The sequence below is a fragment of the Protopterus annectens genome, chromosome 1.part0 (genome assembly GCF_019279795.1).
Source record: "Protopterus annectens isolate FY-2018-M chromosome 1.part0, PAN1.0, whole genome shotgun sequence".
Taxonomy (NCBI): domain Eukaryota; kingdom Metazoa; phylum Chordata; order Ceratodontiformes; family Protopteridae; genus Protopterus; species Protopterus annectens.
The window spans coordinates 1,290,578,933-1,290,592,975 of NC_056725.1; the positions used below are offsets into that span (position 1 = coordinate 1,290,578,933).

Here is a 14,043-nt window from a genome sequence, read left to right on the forward strand (position 1 = left end):
TACTCTTTCATCTATTGCCAATTCATCCATGAGGCTGATTTACCACACAGTGTAAGGTGCCTCATGAGCAGCTGGTTCAGGCATAGCCATTAAGAGACTGAGGCTATGTGACTTTGAGGAACCCTTCAAGGCATCTTTTGTTAATGCCTCCCTTTGATTGCTCCTCCTTATTTGGGCCATCAGTGAAAGATATGCTTACCCACAGCAAGCAGGAAGGAAAAACCCTGTCTGCTGTTGGAATAATTTTCTACCCCTCAATGTGCTTCTCCTTTGAATCAGCAAGGTGGTAAGAAAATGTGGTTTTGGAAATCTAAGGGACCTTTCTAGGACTTGTGAAAGGATACTTTCTCCAGAGGCAGAGGAGGGGGTTTCAATGCCAGACGCCTTCCCAGAGGCAGAGGGGGTCCACAATACCATGGCTTCAGAGGCCCTATCAGCGCTTCTGAAGCACTGCCCAACTGTCCACCTCAGGAGGCAGTTGGGGGTCATGTTTCCCTGCTCCTGGATTCCGGGACAAATTTCACAAATAATGCATAGGTGCTAAGCATAATATCCAGAGGTTACTACATTCCCTTTTCCGTTCCCCCTCCTGTCACAAGGAAGAAACTCCCTAATGTTCCACTGGTGCTGCAAGCTCTTGGATCAGTGTCAACTGACATTATTCTAGTTCCTCTAGCAAGATTCTTTATGCAAATTCTGCAATGGACACTGGCAGTTCAATAGTCCATGCTTTACCAACCTCTATCTTTTCCAGTACAACTCACTCCAATTTGCAAATGTTATGTTCACTGGTGGATCCAGTCAGATGACCTGTTTTTGGGCAAGCCATTCTTCCTTCCTCCCCCAATCATCACAGTGACCACTGATACTTCCCAACTAGAGTGGGGGGGATTTCATGGGAAAGATTGTCCAAGGCACGTGGTCCCCCTTGGAGACTAGGTTGCATATCAATGTCCTGGAGACGAGAGCAGTCCCACTAAAGTTGCAAGCCTTTCAGGATGTTCTCCATCTAGGGCCTATTGCAATCCACACAGACATGTCAGTAGTCTAGTACATCAACAAACAAGGAGGAACCCATTCCTACCAGTTGTGCAGAGAGGCTATGAGCTTCTGGGAATGGGCAATCTCTTCAGACCACTTTTTTGTTGCAACACACATCCTGGGGAAAACCAACGCTCCAGCAGACAGACTCAGCAGGTCCATTCTGACTCCTCATGAGTGGTCCCTTAATCAGAGAGTAGTGAGTATGATCTTCAGCCACTGGGGTCAACCTTGCTGCAACCTTTTTGCTTCTGTCCTCAATAATAAGTGCAGGAAGTATGTCACTTTGCTCCCCCTGCCAGGGGAGTCACTGTGGGATGCTCATATTCACAATTGGCCCCTTCCTCTGGTCTCACTTGAGGTATCCTCCATGGATACTGGAACCAAGTCAGGATCTCTTATCTCATCCATCAGGAATTCAACATTCCAATCTCCACACTCTCAGGCTAACTGCATGGTATCTCCACCTCCTGGGATAGTCAGATGGTCCAGGCTCACCTCCCCAGTCTGTGACATTATCTTAGCCTCTCAGAAACCATCCACCAAGAAGGTTTACAGGAGCAAATGGAAAAGATTTTCAGTTTGGGCTTCCAGACCAAATATCTACCTTTTTCAGCCCCTACTCTACCAGTTCTCCTATTTCTCACTATTCTATTAAGGAAGGGGCAAGTTTTTCTGCTAATAGACTCCAGTTGGCTGCTATATCCAACTTCCATGTGGGAACCAAGTCATTAACTCTGGCATCTTCCAGATTGTGTAAAGCTTTCATGATGGGAATCTTCCTCCATAGACCTCTGATAAAAGATCCCTCTCCTCTTTGGAATTGATGGTGGTCTTTCAAGGGTTAACTCAAAAACTCTTTGAACCGGAAAGCAAATGTGATATGAATATGAAGTTTCTTTCTTGGAAGATGATATTGTTAGTAGCTATCACTTCAGCAAAAATAATTTCTGAGCTCCAGGCCTCATCAGCCAAGCCTCCTTACATCATTTTTCATAAGGATAGAGTATCTCTTTGGACCAGTCTTTCATTTTTACCAAAAGTGAGTACTGAAAGAAACATTAATCAGTCCATTCAGTTATCAGTTTTCTTTCCAAACTTTACTAATAAAGGTGAATACATGCAGCACCTGCTTGATGTTCACAGACAATTACATTTTATCTTCACAGAACAAAACTGTTCAGGAAGTCTGATCAGCTGTTTATAGCTTCATAGGATAATAGGCTATTGCCCAGAGAATCTTATAAGCCTAGCTAAGAATTTTGCCCATGTTCCCACAAAGGCAGTACTTGTTTTCCCTGTCCAGCAGGGACACAGTGGGATCCCAGGGGTGTATTTTTTGTTTCCCATCCAGTCGTCCAGGTTCCTTTTAAAGAGGGCCAATGAGGTACTCTGCTTGCCTTGGAGATGGAGTCAATTCCAAAGATGGAGGAGTCTTTGGGACACAAATCTATCCCACCAACAAGTTCTATTAATGGGTTGCTCAAGTGGAGTTTGACTTACAGATATGCAGGAACTCCATCAAGGCTGGGTCTGAGATGGCCTTGTATGCCAGACACAGGTCACCTCTGAGCAATCTATATGAGACTGAGTAGAGGGACAGGGCTTTTAGCCTGTCTGTATAGGATAGGTGTTCGAGATCCTGGATTTTTCTGGTCAGGAACCTCTGTGGTCTCACCAGCTGCTGCATGTGCTTGGCAAGGTACATGCCGAAGGGGGCAGTGTACTCGATAATGAGTGTGATAAGGGAGGAGTCCAGGGATGTTATGACCTTCTTGCTCCTGGATGAAATACCCTTACTTATGAGGTGGGCCATGTAAAAAGCCTTCCATACAACTGAGGCAATGTAGTGGTCAAAAGTTAGTTTGTTATCAACTTGACGGCCCAAGTCCCTCATGACTGATTGTATGCTTAGCATGTTGTTATTAATGTTATAATTAGTGTGGGTACTAGTTTCCTCAAAGGGGATAATGATGCATTTCTTGGCATTCAATTTGAGGCGATGCCTCTGGCACCAGTCATCAGTTTGGATAAGGCCCTCTTGGATGATGTTCACATCACTAGGGGGAATTTAAGACAGCACCCGACTTGCAGTCTTCTGCAAACCTGGTCAGCCACAGAACACTGGTTTGGGTTACACCTCAGAAAAGTATATCCCAAACAGTAGAGGCCTCAAGACTGGTCCTTGGGGTACACTGCTTATTTTGGGTCTACTACTAGAGATGGCTTCCTCTATTTTGACTGAGTGGGTTCTATCAGTGAGCCAGTTAGCTACCCATCTGGTAACATATGGGTTGATGCCTAGCTTGAAGTGTTTATTTATTATGCCCGAGTGGCAAATAGTGTTGAAGTCTTTGGGTAGGTCAAGGTAGGCAGTTTGCACTGTCTTCCCCTCGTCCATGGCTTTGGTGACTATTTTGAAGAAGTCAACCAGGTTTAACAAGAATGATCTCCCTTTGACAAAACCAAACTGTGTGGGGTCAAGCATTTGGAGGTTGCCAATGTCTTTGTTTAGAAGGTCCATAATAAGGCATTCCATGGGCTTGCAGCTCAGGCTAGTTAGGCTGATGGGCCTATAACTGCCTGGGTCAGTGGCTGCTCCACCTTTGTGTAGAGGGATGACAGTGGCTGTCCAACATTTGGCTGGGATGAAGCCGGTGCTCAGGCTTTGGTTTAGTAGGGTGCCTAATGGTGCTGAGAGCTCATGCCTGAGCTCATGTAGGATGCAGACAGGGATGTTGTTGGGTCCCATGGAGGCTATATTTTTTGCCTTTGGGAGGGCATTAAAGGCCTGTTTCTTGGTGATGAGGGAAGGGGACAGGTGCTGGGGATGTCTTGGTTTACTGATCGGGGGGGGGCATGGGGGTGAAGTTCTCATTGAACCTATCTGCCGGCAGGTTGGCGATGGTGTTTGTATATGTGGTGCTCCTGACCACCAGTTCAGAGCAGATTTTGGTTTTACCTTTGAGACTGCAGACATATGTGAAGAAATCCTTGTGATTGTCCTTAGTGGATGTGGCCAATTTGGACTCAAAGTTAGCCTTAGAGGATTTCACCAGTGACCTAATTTGCTTTTCCAGACAAAGGAGATATTGCTTCCAACTTGGCACCTGCTCCTTTTTGGTCTTGGACAGCAATATTTTCTTTTTATTAAAGAGTTTGTTTATTGCTGTTGTCCAACAGACAGGTTTACTCTTCCTTGAGGAAGATGATTTGGACCTGTCAGGTATTGCTGAGTCCATGCAGCTATGCAGGTGCTCATAGGTTCATAGGTTCATAGGTAGCAACTAGGCTATTGGCCCAAGGTCCTACGTAAGCCTAGCTAGCAGGGTTCCATAGCTTATGCCACCCAAGAAAGTTATTTTCCTGTGCCACTGTCCAGCAGAGACACAGAAGTGATCCCAGGGGGTGTATTTCCTATTTCCCATCCACTCATCAAGATTTTTTTTGAAGAGTGCTAATGAAGAACTTTGCTTGACATAAATGGGTAGCTTGTTCCAGAGTATAGGAAGTCTCTGGGACAGGAATCTATCCCTCCAGCGTGTCCTGTTTATTGTGGTGACAAGGTTTAGGTTCCTAGAGTGTGTAGCTCGGAGGGATTGGGATTTCTTTAGATATAGCATGTCCAACAGCTCTGGGTTTGACATAGCTTTATATGTTAGGCAGAGATCATCTCGGAGTAGGTGATATGCTACGGAGTAAAGCTGGAGTTTTTTGAGGCGGTCAGTGTAGGGCATTTGTTTGAGGCCAGTAATCCTCTTTGTGAGGTACTTCTGTGGCCTTTCCAGCTGCTGCAGATGTCTTGTGAGGTACATTTCAAAAGGGGCATTGTACTCTATAATGGGTCTAATGAGAGACGAGTAGAGAGGAGCAATGACCTCTTTTTTCCTGGATGAGAACCCTTTTATGATGAGGTGTGCCACATAAAAGGACTTCCTGACTACTGTGGTGATGTGACTATCAAAGGAGAGACTACTGTCCACCTGGGTCCTAAGGTCTCTTATCATGCATTTGGTGTTAAGTAGATTGCTGCCTATGTGGTAGTTCATGGGTACAGAGTTTTTACCAAAGGGGATGACACTGCACTTTTTGGCATTGAGCTTGAGGCCATGGCTCTGACACTAGGCATCTGTCACAGTAAGGCCCTTCTGTAGGATGTCCACATCATTTGGGGACTTGACTATGGCTTCTAGTTTGCAGTCATCTGCAAACTTCATTAGCCAGAGGCCTTCTGTGTTACCCTGTACTTCAGAGAAGTAGATACCAAACAGGAGAGGTCTCAGGACGGAACCCTGTGGTACTCCACTTGTCACTGCTTTGAGGTCAGATTTGGAGTCTGCAACTTTTACAATGTGGATTCTGTCATTGAGCCAGTTGGCAACCCATCTTTTGACATAGGGATTTATGCCTAATTTAGTAAGTTTAGCTATAATTCCAGAATGGGGGATGGTGTCGAAAGCCTTGGCGAGGTCAAGATAGGCTGTGTGAACCACCTTACCCTCATCCACGGCTTTGGTGACTGCCTCAAAGAAGTCAATCAGGTTCAGGAGGCATGATCTGCCTTTCACAAACCTGAACTGGGTGGGATCCAGAGTTTGGAGGTTACCAATGTCTTTGTTTATGAGTTCCTTGATGATAAGTTCCATGGCCTTGCAGACCAGGCTCGTCAGGCTCATATAGTTTTTTGGTGTAGGCTTGGACATTAGTGCTAGTTGTAACTGAAGGGATGGTGGCTGTGAGGCTGCTTATATCTGCTCTGAGGAGACTGTAGTCAGCTTTAGAAAAGTTTTCTTGTTTGATCCTGGTGGTGGTGGTGTTGGTGGTGGGAGGGGCAGGGGAGATGGTGATTTTGAAAGTGATAGCTTTATGGTCGGATCTTACCAAGGAGGATGACACTGTAGGGGTGTTTATTTTTATTTTATTTTATTTATTTGCCGTTGGTTTACCAGGATAGTCCATTGGACCAAAAAGAACCCATTTTCAATGGAGTCCTGGGGAGAAAAGCGCCAGAAAAATATAGATTACAGTAGGTATTATACATGCTTAAACATTATAAACTTTCAAGTAGACAAGTTTAAGTACAATGTACAATGATTACAATTAATTTATACAGTGTTATTATGTAACAGGGTGTTACAATGCTATGTTTCTTAGTGCCAGGTCCGTGATATTTTCACCTCTCATGAGGGTGTCGACCAGCTGACATACTGCATTGGCATTGACGAAGTTGAGGAATGTCTGGCCATTTGTGTTTCAGCTAGAATAGGTCTATCACTTTATGGTTGAGTAGTTAAAGTCACCCAGGATCAGGGCAGAGGATTGAATCTTGATGGATTCAAGTTATTCCAGATAGGTGCAGTGGGTATCCTGAGTCATGGTTGGGGGTCTATAGCTAGCTATGATTTGAATAGGTGTTTTTTCAACAGTTAACTTCACTTGGACTGTCTCCTGTATGTCATATTGTTTGACCAGCCTGTAGGTGTGTATGTCTTTGAGAAACATTGAAACTCCACCTCACAACATTGAAACTCCACCACATGAAAAAAGATGTAGAGGAGCTCCTTGATCATGTAGCCCAGGCCGGTATGACCCTGACCTTGAGTAGCATCTTACCCTCACCAAGAATGATGCCACAGTATAAAGACAAAATGATCAATTTTAACAATTGGCTAAAGTATTGGTGTCATTCAAAGGGGATCCAGTGTCTGTCAACCTGGGATGACATGCTCGACAAGCCACGTTGCTTCACTAGGGATGGCTTGCACCTGTCACCCCTGGGTTTTCGAATACTGGCAAAGGCTCTTTCCTCCCCCATAGTGCCTTTTTTAGGCAAGGCTCAAAAGACAAACCCATCTCCATAGACAACACAAAGAAAAAAAACTAAGGGTAATGCTGCTCAATGCCAGAAGTCTAAACCTCAAGATGCATGCACTCGAGACTCTCCTTAGTATGGAGAATATTGATATCTGTGCAGTAACAGAAACCTGGTTCAAGGCTCCTGAGATCACCCCAGCACTAACAGGTTATACTTCATACCATGCTTTCTGGCCCCAAAACTTGGACCGAACCACAAAAGGAGGGGGAGTATCCATATTTATCAAAGATACCCACACCTCCAGGTTAGTGGGACTGCACGAAGCATCGGAGACCATCCATGTGCAACTAACAGTGGCCAAAACTGCCTTTCAGTTTGTAGCCTGCTACAGACCACCCTCCCAAACACAGGAACCTCACTCGGCTTTCCTGGGAACACTGGAGAATATGAAGGTCTCTCCAAACACCATTATATTGGGTGACTTCAACTACCCAAACATTGATTGGGAAAACTACTCAAGCCCAAACACCCTCGTCCAACAGTTCCTAGAATTTATAAACTCAAATACTATGGAACAACTGGTCACCACTCCCACAAGAAGGGAAAACATATTGGATCTAGTCATCACCAACATGGGGTCTCTATGTTCCACACCAGAGGTATACCCCTCATTGGTAAGATCAGACCATAAACTAATCTCACTGGACATCCATATTCCATCCCCACCCCTAGCCAAGGAAACCGTGGTGAAGAACTTCTCAAAAGCAAACTTCACACTTCTCAAAACCGAGGTGGAATCCTTCAAAGCTCCCGGGCCAGTGGAAAATATGGCCCAAAATGCAGAATCCTTTACAAAAGCATTCTATGGACAACTACAGGAATGCATGGAGCATGCTATCCCAAATAAAACCAAGACTCACTCCTCCAAAGGCAGGAGACCTGTCTGATGGACCCCGGCCATAAATAAGCTATACAACAGAAGGAGAAAGCTACTACATGATAGAGCAAAATCCCAAAAAGGGAAGGCGTCTCTGATCAGTACTAGCAAGAAACTACGATCCCTCATAAAATCATCTAAGGCCAGCTTCGAAAGAAAAATTGCACAAGACACTAAAGATAATCACAAGGCCTTCTTTAGTTATGTCAGAAACCTGGGAGGCAACTCCCAGATATGCTCTGAGTTAGTGCAAAATGACAAAAATACACTGAACCCACAGACATTGCCAACATCCTGGCAGAAAGGTTCAGTGCAAACTTCTCCCCCCCCGCAAAAAGAGCAAATGTCTATCCCAACAGAGTGTAGCCTTCCTGAGATCACAGATGCACAGGTGAGAGCTGCCCTCTCCAAAGCAAAAAACACAGCATCAATGGGACCAGACGGTGTCCCGGGCTGCATCTTACATGAGCTCCATGAAGAACTAAACCCTCATATAAAGTCACTGTTCAATCTCAGCCTTACTACAGGATATGTACCCAAGGAATGGTGTACAGCAACAGTGGTCCCACTCCACAAAGGTGGTGCCACAACAGACCCCGGAAAATATCGCCCTATAAGCCTGACTAGCCTGGTCTGCAAAGCTATGGAGCGTATCATCATGGAAATCATAAACAAGACATTGGGAACCTCCAGACACTGGATCCTACCCAATTCGGCTTTGTTAAGGGCAGATCTTGCCTCTTGAACCTGGTTGACTTCTTTGAAACAGTTACCAAAGCCATAGATGATGGGAAGGTAGTCCACACAGCCTACCTGGACCTCGCAAAAGCCTTCGATACAATACCCCACTCGAGCATCATAAATAAGCTCACCAGCTTAAATATCAACCCGTATGTCACAAGATGGGTTGTAAACTGGCTCAGGGATAGAACCCACATGGTCAGAATAGCAGGTGCCATGTCAGACTCTAAACCAGTTACAAATGGCATTCCACAAGGCTCAGTCCTGGGACTTCTTTTGTTCGGTATATATTTCTCAGAGGTACAGGCTAACACGGGTGGACTATGGCTGACCAAGTTCGCAGATGACTGCAAACTGGGTGCCATAATCGACTCTCTGGCTGACACAAGCATCCCCCAAAAGGGTCTCACAGAGATGGATAACTGGTGCCAGAGCCATGGCCTAAAGCTAAATGCCAAAAAGTGCATAGTCATCCCCTTTGGGAAAAATAAAGTGCCCACAAATTACCACATAGGTGGTAATCCATTAAGTATGGAAGAAGTAATTAGGGACTTGGGGACCCAAGCAGATAGCAATCTCTCCTTTGATAATCATGTTGCCAAAGTGGTTAGAAAGACCTTCTATATAGCCCACCTTATCAGGAAAGGATTCACATCTAGATCAAGAGAGGTCATTGTGCCCCTCTACTCATCAGTTATCAGGCCTATAATTGAATGCAATGCCCCATTTGGGATGTACCTTACCCGACACCTGCAGCAACTGGAAAGACCCCAAAAGTACCTCACCAAGAGGATCAAGGGGCTCAAACAGATGCCCTATGCAGCTCGGCTAAAGAAACTCCAGCTCTACTCAGTTGCATACTGCCTACTCAGAGGCGATCTGTGTCTGATGTATAAAGCCATGTCGAACCCAGAATTAATGGACATGCTTCACCTCAGGAAATCCAAATCCCTTAGAGCTACACGCTCCAGGGACTTGAACCTCAGCACAGAAATAAATAGGACATGCTGGAGGGACAGATTCATATCCCAGAGGCTCCCCTCACTCTGGAACAAAATCCCAATCCATGTTAGGCAGAGCCCCTCACTGACCCTCTTCAAGAGAAATCTTGACAAGTGGATGGGAGATCATAAGTTTACCCCTGGGATCTCTTATGTGTCCCTGCTTGACAGAGGTACAGTAAACTAACTTTAAAAGGTCTACCTTCTGTGACTTACTATACAGAGGCACAGTCAACTAATCTAAAAGGGTGGCAAAAGCCAAACACACTCTGGCTAGGCTTATAAATGCCCTAGGGCAGATAGCCTAGTATCAACCTATGAACCTATGAACCTTTGGTTTTGTAGCTCTCCATTTGGGGTCTGGAAGTATGGTAGGACGAGTAATCTGATAAGGCGGGGGTGCTCTCCGCAGCTTTGAACCAGCTTTCAATGACTGCATTAACTGGGTGAGGGATGCTTTGTGTCTTTTTCTACTAACCACTTGGGTCGGTCAAGCAGTTTCCAAAATTACCCTAGCCAAATGGATCACTGATTGCATTTTGCTGATTTATTCTCAAAAAAGGTTTGGAGTTACATTGCCCTACTAGAGCTCACTTCACTAGATCTATGGCTGCTGAGGATTACAATGTCAGTCATATAGTTTTATAGTAGTGTTATTTAGTGCCAGTCATGCAACAGGAAGTGGACTTGCTTTTGGAGCAGAAGGCTATGAGTTTGCTTCCCACACCAGGCAGATTGATTGATGACACACATCATTTTTTTTTTTTAGTTAATGTAAATAGGCAATTTATTCTTCAAAGGCAGCTAACACAGAACTTGTAGATGAAGCACTGAAATGCAAAGTCATTTGCCAGCAGCAACCTCTTCATTAGTTACAGTTCTCTGATGTGGAATAATTCAGATGACTTTTACTTTAGCACAAATTGCAGTTTGAATGGCCTTTTTTGGTTGAAATGTTCTGAAATGGGCAGTTTGTCATTACTGGTTCATATGTTTTGTTTCACAGTTTATTGAAAAATGTTAAAAACTACAAATTTAAAACGCACTCAAACAAATGGTGCTGTATTAAACAAGGAATATAATTTAATACAATCAGGAAGGTGAATTAAAAACACATACATTTATGCACATTCCTAAAAATGTGTGCAGAGGCCCAAAGTTTGAAAATAGCCCGAAGGTCCAGTTAATCCACCACTGGCCAGATGCATCTTCTACAAATGTGGGTTTTAATGCAATTTCTATGAATGTTAGTTTCAAGGGCAGAGAAGTTTATTGTTTCTCGTGTTGTCTGTTTTCATTGTGAGACTGCATTGTTTTGTTTAACAAATGGTCATCAGTGTTTGTACTAAAAATTAAATAAAAGTTCTAAATTAAATCCAAATATCTGCAATCATTGTAGAAGTAAAGAAAATATTATTCACACTGTCAGGTTTGAACAGTGTTTATAGTACATGGGGAGAGATGGTCAATTAATGGGACTCTAGAATGGCTGTGTGGGGGTGGCTGATCCATTATTCTGCCTAGGGCCCCATTTGACCATGATCTGCCACTGCTTGTATATGCTTTCACCTCAGTGTCTAGTAAATAAATTCCATGCATTTGTAATCAGTGCTGCATATTCACTTAATTCAGGTGGATAATTTGAAGAAGTAATATAACTTTTCATGCAGTAGGATATTTATTACATGTTGCAAAGGTTTTACCATCGGGGAATGGAACAGTTTACAACTTATTATCCTTTCATTTTTAAGTCATACAGCCTATAAGAAAATAAAAATCAAAGTGCATCCATAAATTAACTGTGCATTTTCAGTACTCACACTCTGTCTGCCACATTAGTCATCTCTGCATTTGGATGCCATAGTTATTATTTTTGTTTTCAGTTTTGGCAAGTTCTATGTTAGTTTTTTAAACAGGAACCCTTTTTAGGGAACTTTGACTAGATTTTGTCAAGGTATAAGCTAGATTTACAATTGTTCAATAATAAAGGCACTGTGAAACATGTAATGATTTACTGACACAGAGACAGTTTATTAACTAAAATTTTAAACTGCATATGATATTTTTCTCATCGTTATATTAAGTTGCTTAGATTATGCAGGCAGAATGGTATCATTAATCTAATGTTTTATGTGCCTAAGTCTCATCTGATGTATATATAACTTCAGTTCATATTTTATTCGCAAATATGCACATCACCTGAATTACTCATTCTGTCATGAAGCTGCATAATTCATAAAAAGTACTAAATTGCAAAGACAAATCCTCATCTTTCACAGTGTTGTAGCTGATACTGTAATAAGACATCATTCCTCAAAAAGGGTAATATCCCAGCTTAGGTAATTATTTTGTGTGTTTATTCAATCAATATGCACCCCATCACACTCCAGTGCAGCTTCAGATTAATAACATATTGAAAAATACTTCTAATAAAAAAAATTTGGTAAGTCAGAAAAGCAAGGTTAATCACAGGAAATGTTTTCAGTGACTTAAGACATATGTTCATAAATTATTTTAGATAGCTAAATTAAGTATTTCACTTTCAGTGTGTTTAATCCATATAAAGTTAAAATTAATTTACACTGTGAAAAGGTAAATTCTGAATATGAAGACGGTTCATGATGCATAAATTCCTTAAGAAATATACGAGTTAAAGTTTAAAGATATTTTCAACAAGATCAGGAAGTCATTAAATATAGGTGTGAACATAATTATATATTCTTGCTTTTATGTCCAAAGGGCTAGAATGAACATAACAAAAAATGTGTTAGCAATGACATTCTTCTGTATGCCAGATAAGTTTTTGTAAACTGCTTATTGATGTTTGAGTGATGCATGGGCTCTGCCTAGAAGGGAGTTATGGGCAATAACTTGTAAATTAATCAGAAAGGTAGACTATAAGGGATACAGATCTATTAATGCAATGTATGAATTTAATACTTTGTGTCTACTGCTGAGTGTTAAAAGCATTTCCCTTCATAAACAGACTGTGACTTAGAACTGTTTTAGACAGTTTTAGAGTTCAGAAAATGGGACATAACCAGAGGAGGAGGACACAATCTGGAATCTTTTGTACATCATTTGGTCCAGTCTGACCTTCCCCAGTGAGTGAGTACACTACCTCATATTTACTGAAGTCCTACTTCCACCAAAATTGTTTTGATGTAAACCTGCTGAGAGGCATACAGGCATTAAGCTTCACATGTCAGTTGACAGTTTATTAGATATTTACCTTCTTTCTTATCTGTAAGTCCTAAAATTTCATTAAGAGGGCGATAAGGACGATCTGCACAATCCTCAGATTTCTTGATTAGGAGTTCCTTCAAGGCATCATATCCATTTACCACCACTGCATGGATCCAACCAAGCTGAAGACTGTATAAATTTCCATATTTTTTACTTAACTGTGAATACATAAATCAAATAAGGACAGAAGGTTAAACACTCATATTTAGTGAACCCAACAATATTCTAATCTCCACATTATGTTGAAAACTTCTTGTGCCACCATAATTAATTTATGGACTATTTTGACACAATTAGAAAATCGGTGGCAGTGTTGCAATAGTCACCTGCCTCTAACAACAGAAAAATGCACCATTGAGAAGAAACTTGGGAGTTGATAACAGCATGGGTCTATATTAAATCAGCGAACACTTAAAATAGTGAATGCTGATTTATCAACCCTTTAAAAGCAAAAGCTTGAAATCCCGAAGACACGGAACAGCAATGTTTTTCCCAGGGGAAAAAAATGGCTGTTCCACGGCAGAGATCAGTTAGATGGCTCTCTAAAACTGCATTGCTTAACTGCTAACAAAGAAAATAGTCACCCATATATTTTACTCCACTCATTGATACCAAACCAATTGACATGTTAACATTCACACTACTAGACTTTTGAGGACAGAAGGTTAAAACTACCACCTTGGATAAGTGTTTAAGGTAAGGGTCTGGAATGTGCAGCTATATGTTCCTGTAGAGAGGAATTATGAGTTTCTTAGTTTCAAATCCCTGGCATGATAAAGGAAGGTACCTTTGCCTGAAGTTGTTCTTTGTTACAATAGCATGTGATGCAAAAAAGCCACAAGAACACAAAAATACTTTTGTGTTCCTGCACATCAGTCTAAAAAAGATAGTCACCCATTTATGACATTAATAAAATTAATGTTGATTGTAAATTAAGAAAATGTTATATATATATATATATATATATATATATATATATATATATAAAAGGACTGATAAGCGGGGTTACAAGGACAGATAAAACAAACTAGTTAGTACAATATTCTCTCTCTTTCACCTCAGAACTTGGCACCAGCATCACAGATCTTGTCAGAAGTTGCTTTGAATCAGCAGCCCCTTTACATTTCTATACTTTAACCTCCCCTCCTAGTAATTCTGTTACCACAGAAGCCAAATATAACATAAATAAAACCAGCGTATATCAAGTAAGTAAATAACCCTCTAAGGTCAGAAATACTGAATGTGAAGGTCCTGGCCTCTTT

At 42.1% G+C, this 14,043-nt stretch overlaps 1 protein-coding gene across 1 annotated transcript in view; it reads right to left on the bottom strand.

Moving 5' to 3' along the window:
* Nucleotides 1-14,043, bottom strand: part of LOC122797659 (cytochrome P450 2D15-like) — a 685,649-nt gene that overhangs the window by 501,786 nt on the left and 169,820 nt on the right. Inside the window, exon 2 of the mRNA XM_044066203.1 lies at nucleotides 12,768-12,939. Within this exon, the coding sequence (XP_043922138.1) occupies nucleotides 12,768-12,939 (172 nt within the window). The remainder of the gene's footprint in view (nucleotides 1-12,767; nucleotides 12,940-14,043) is intronic.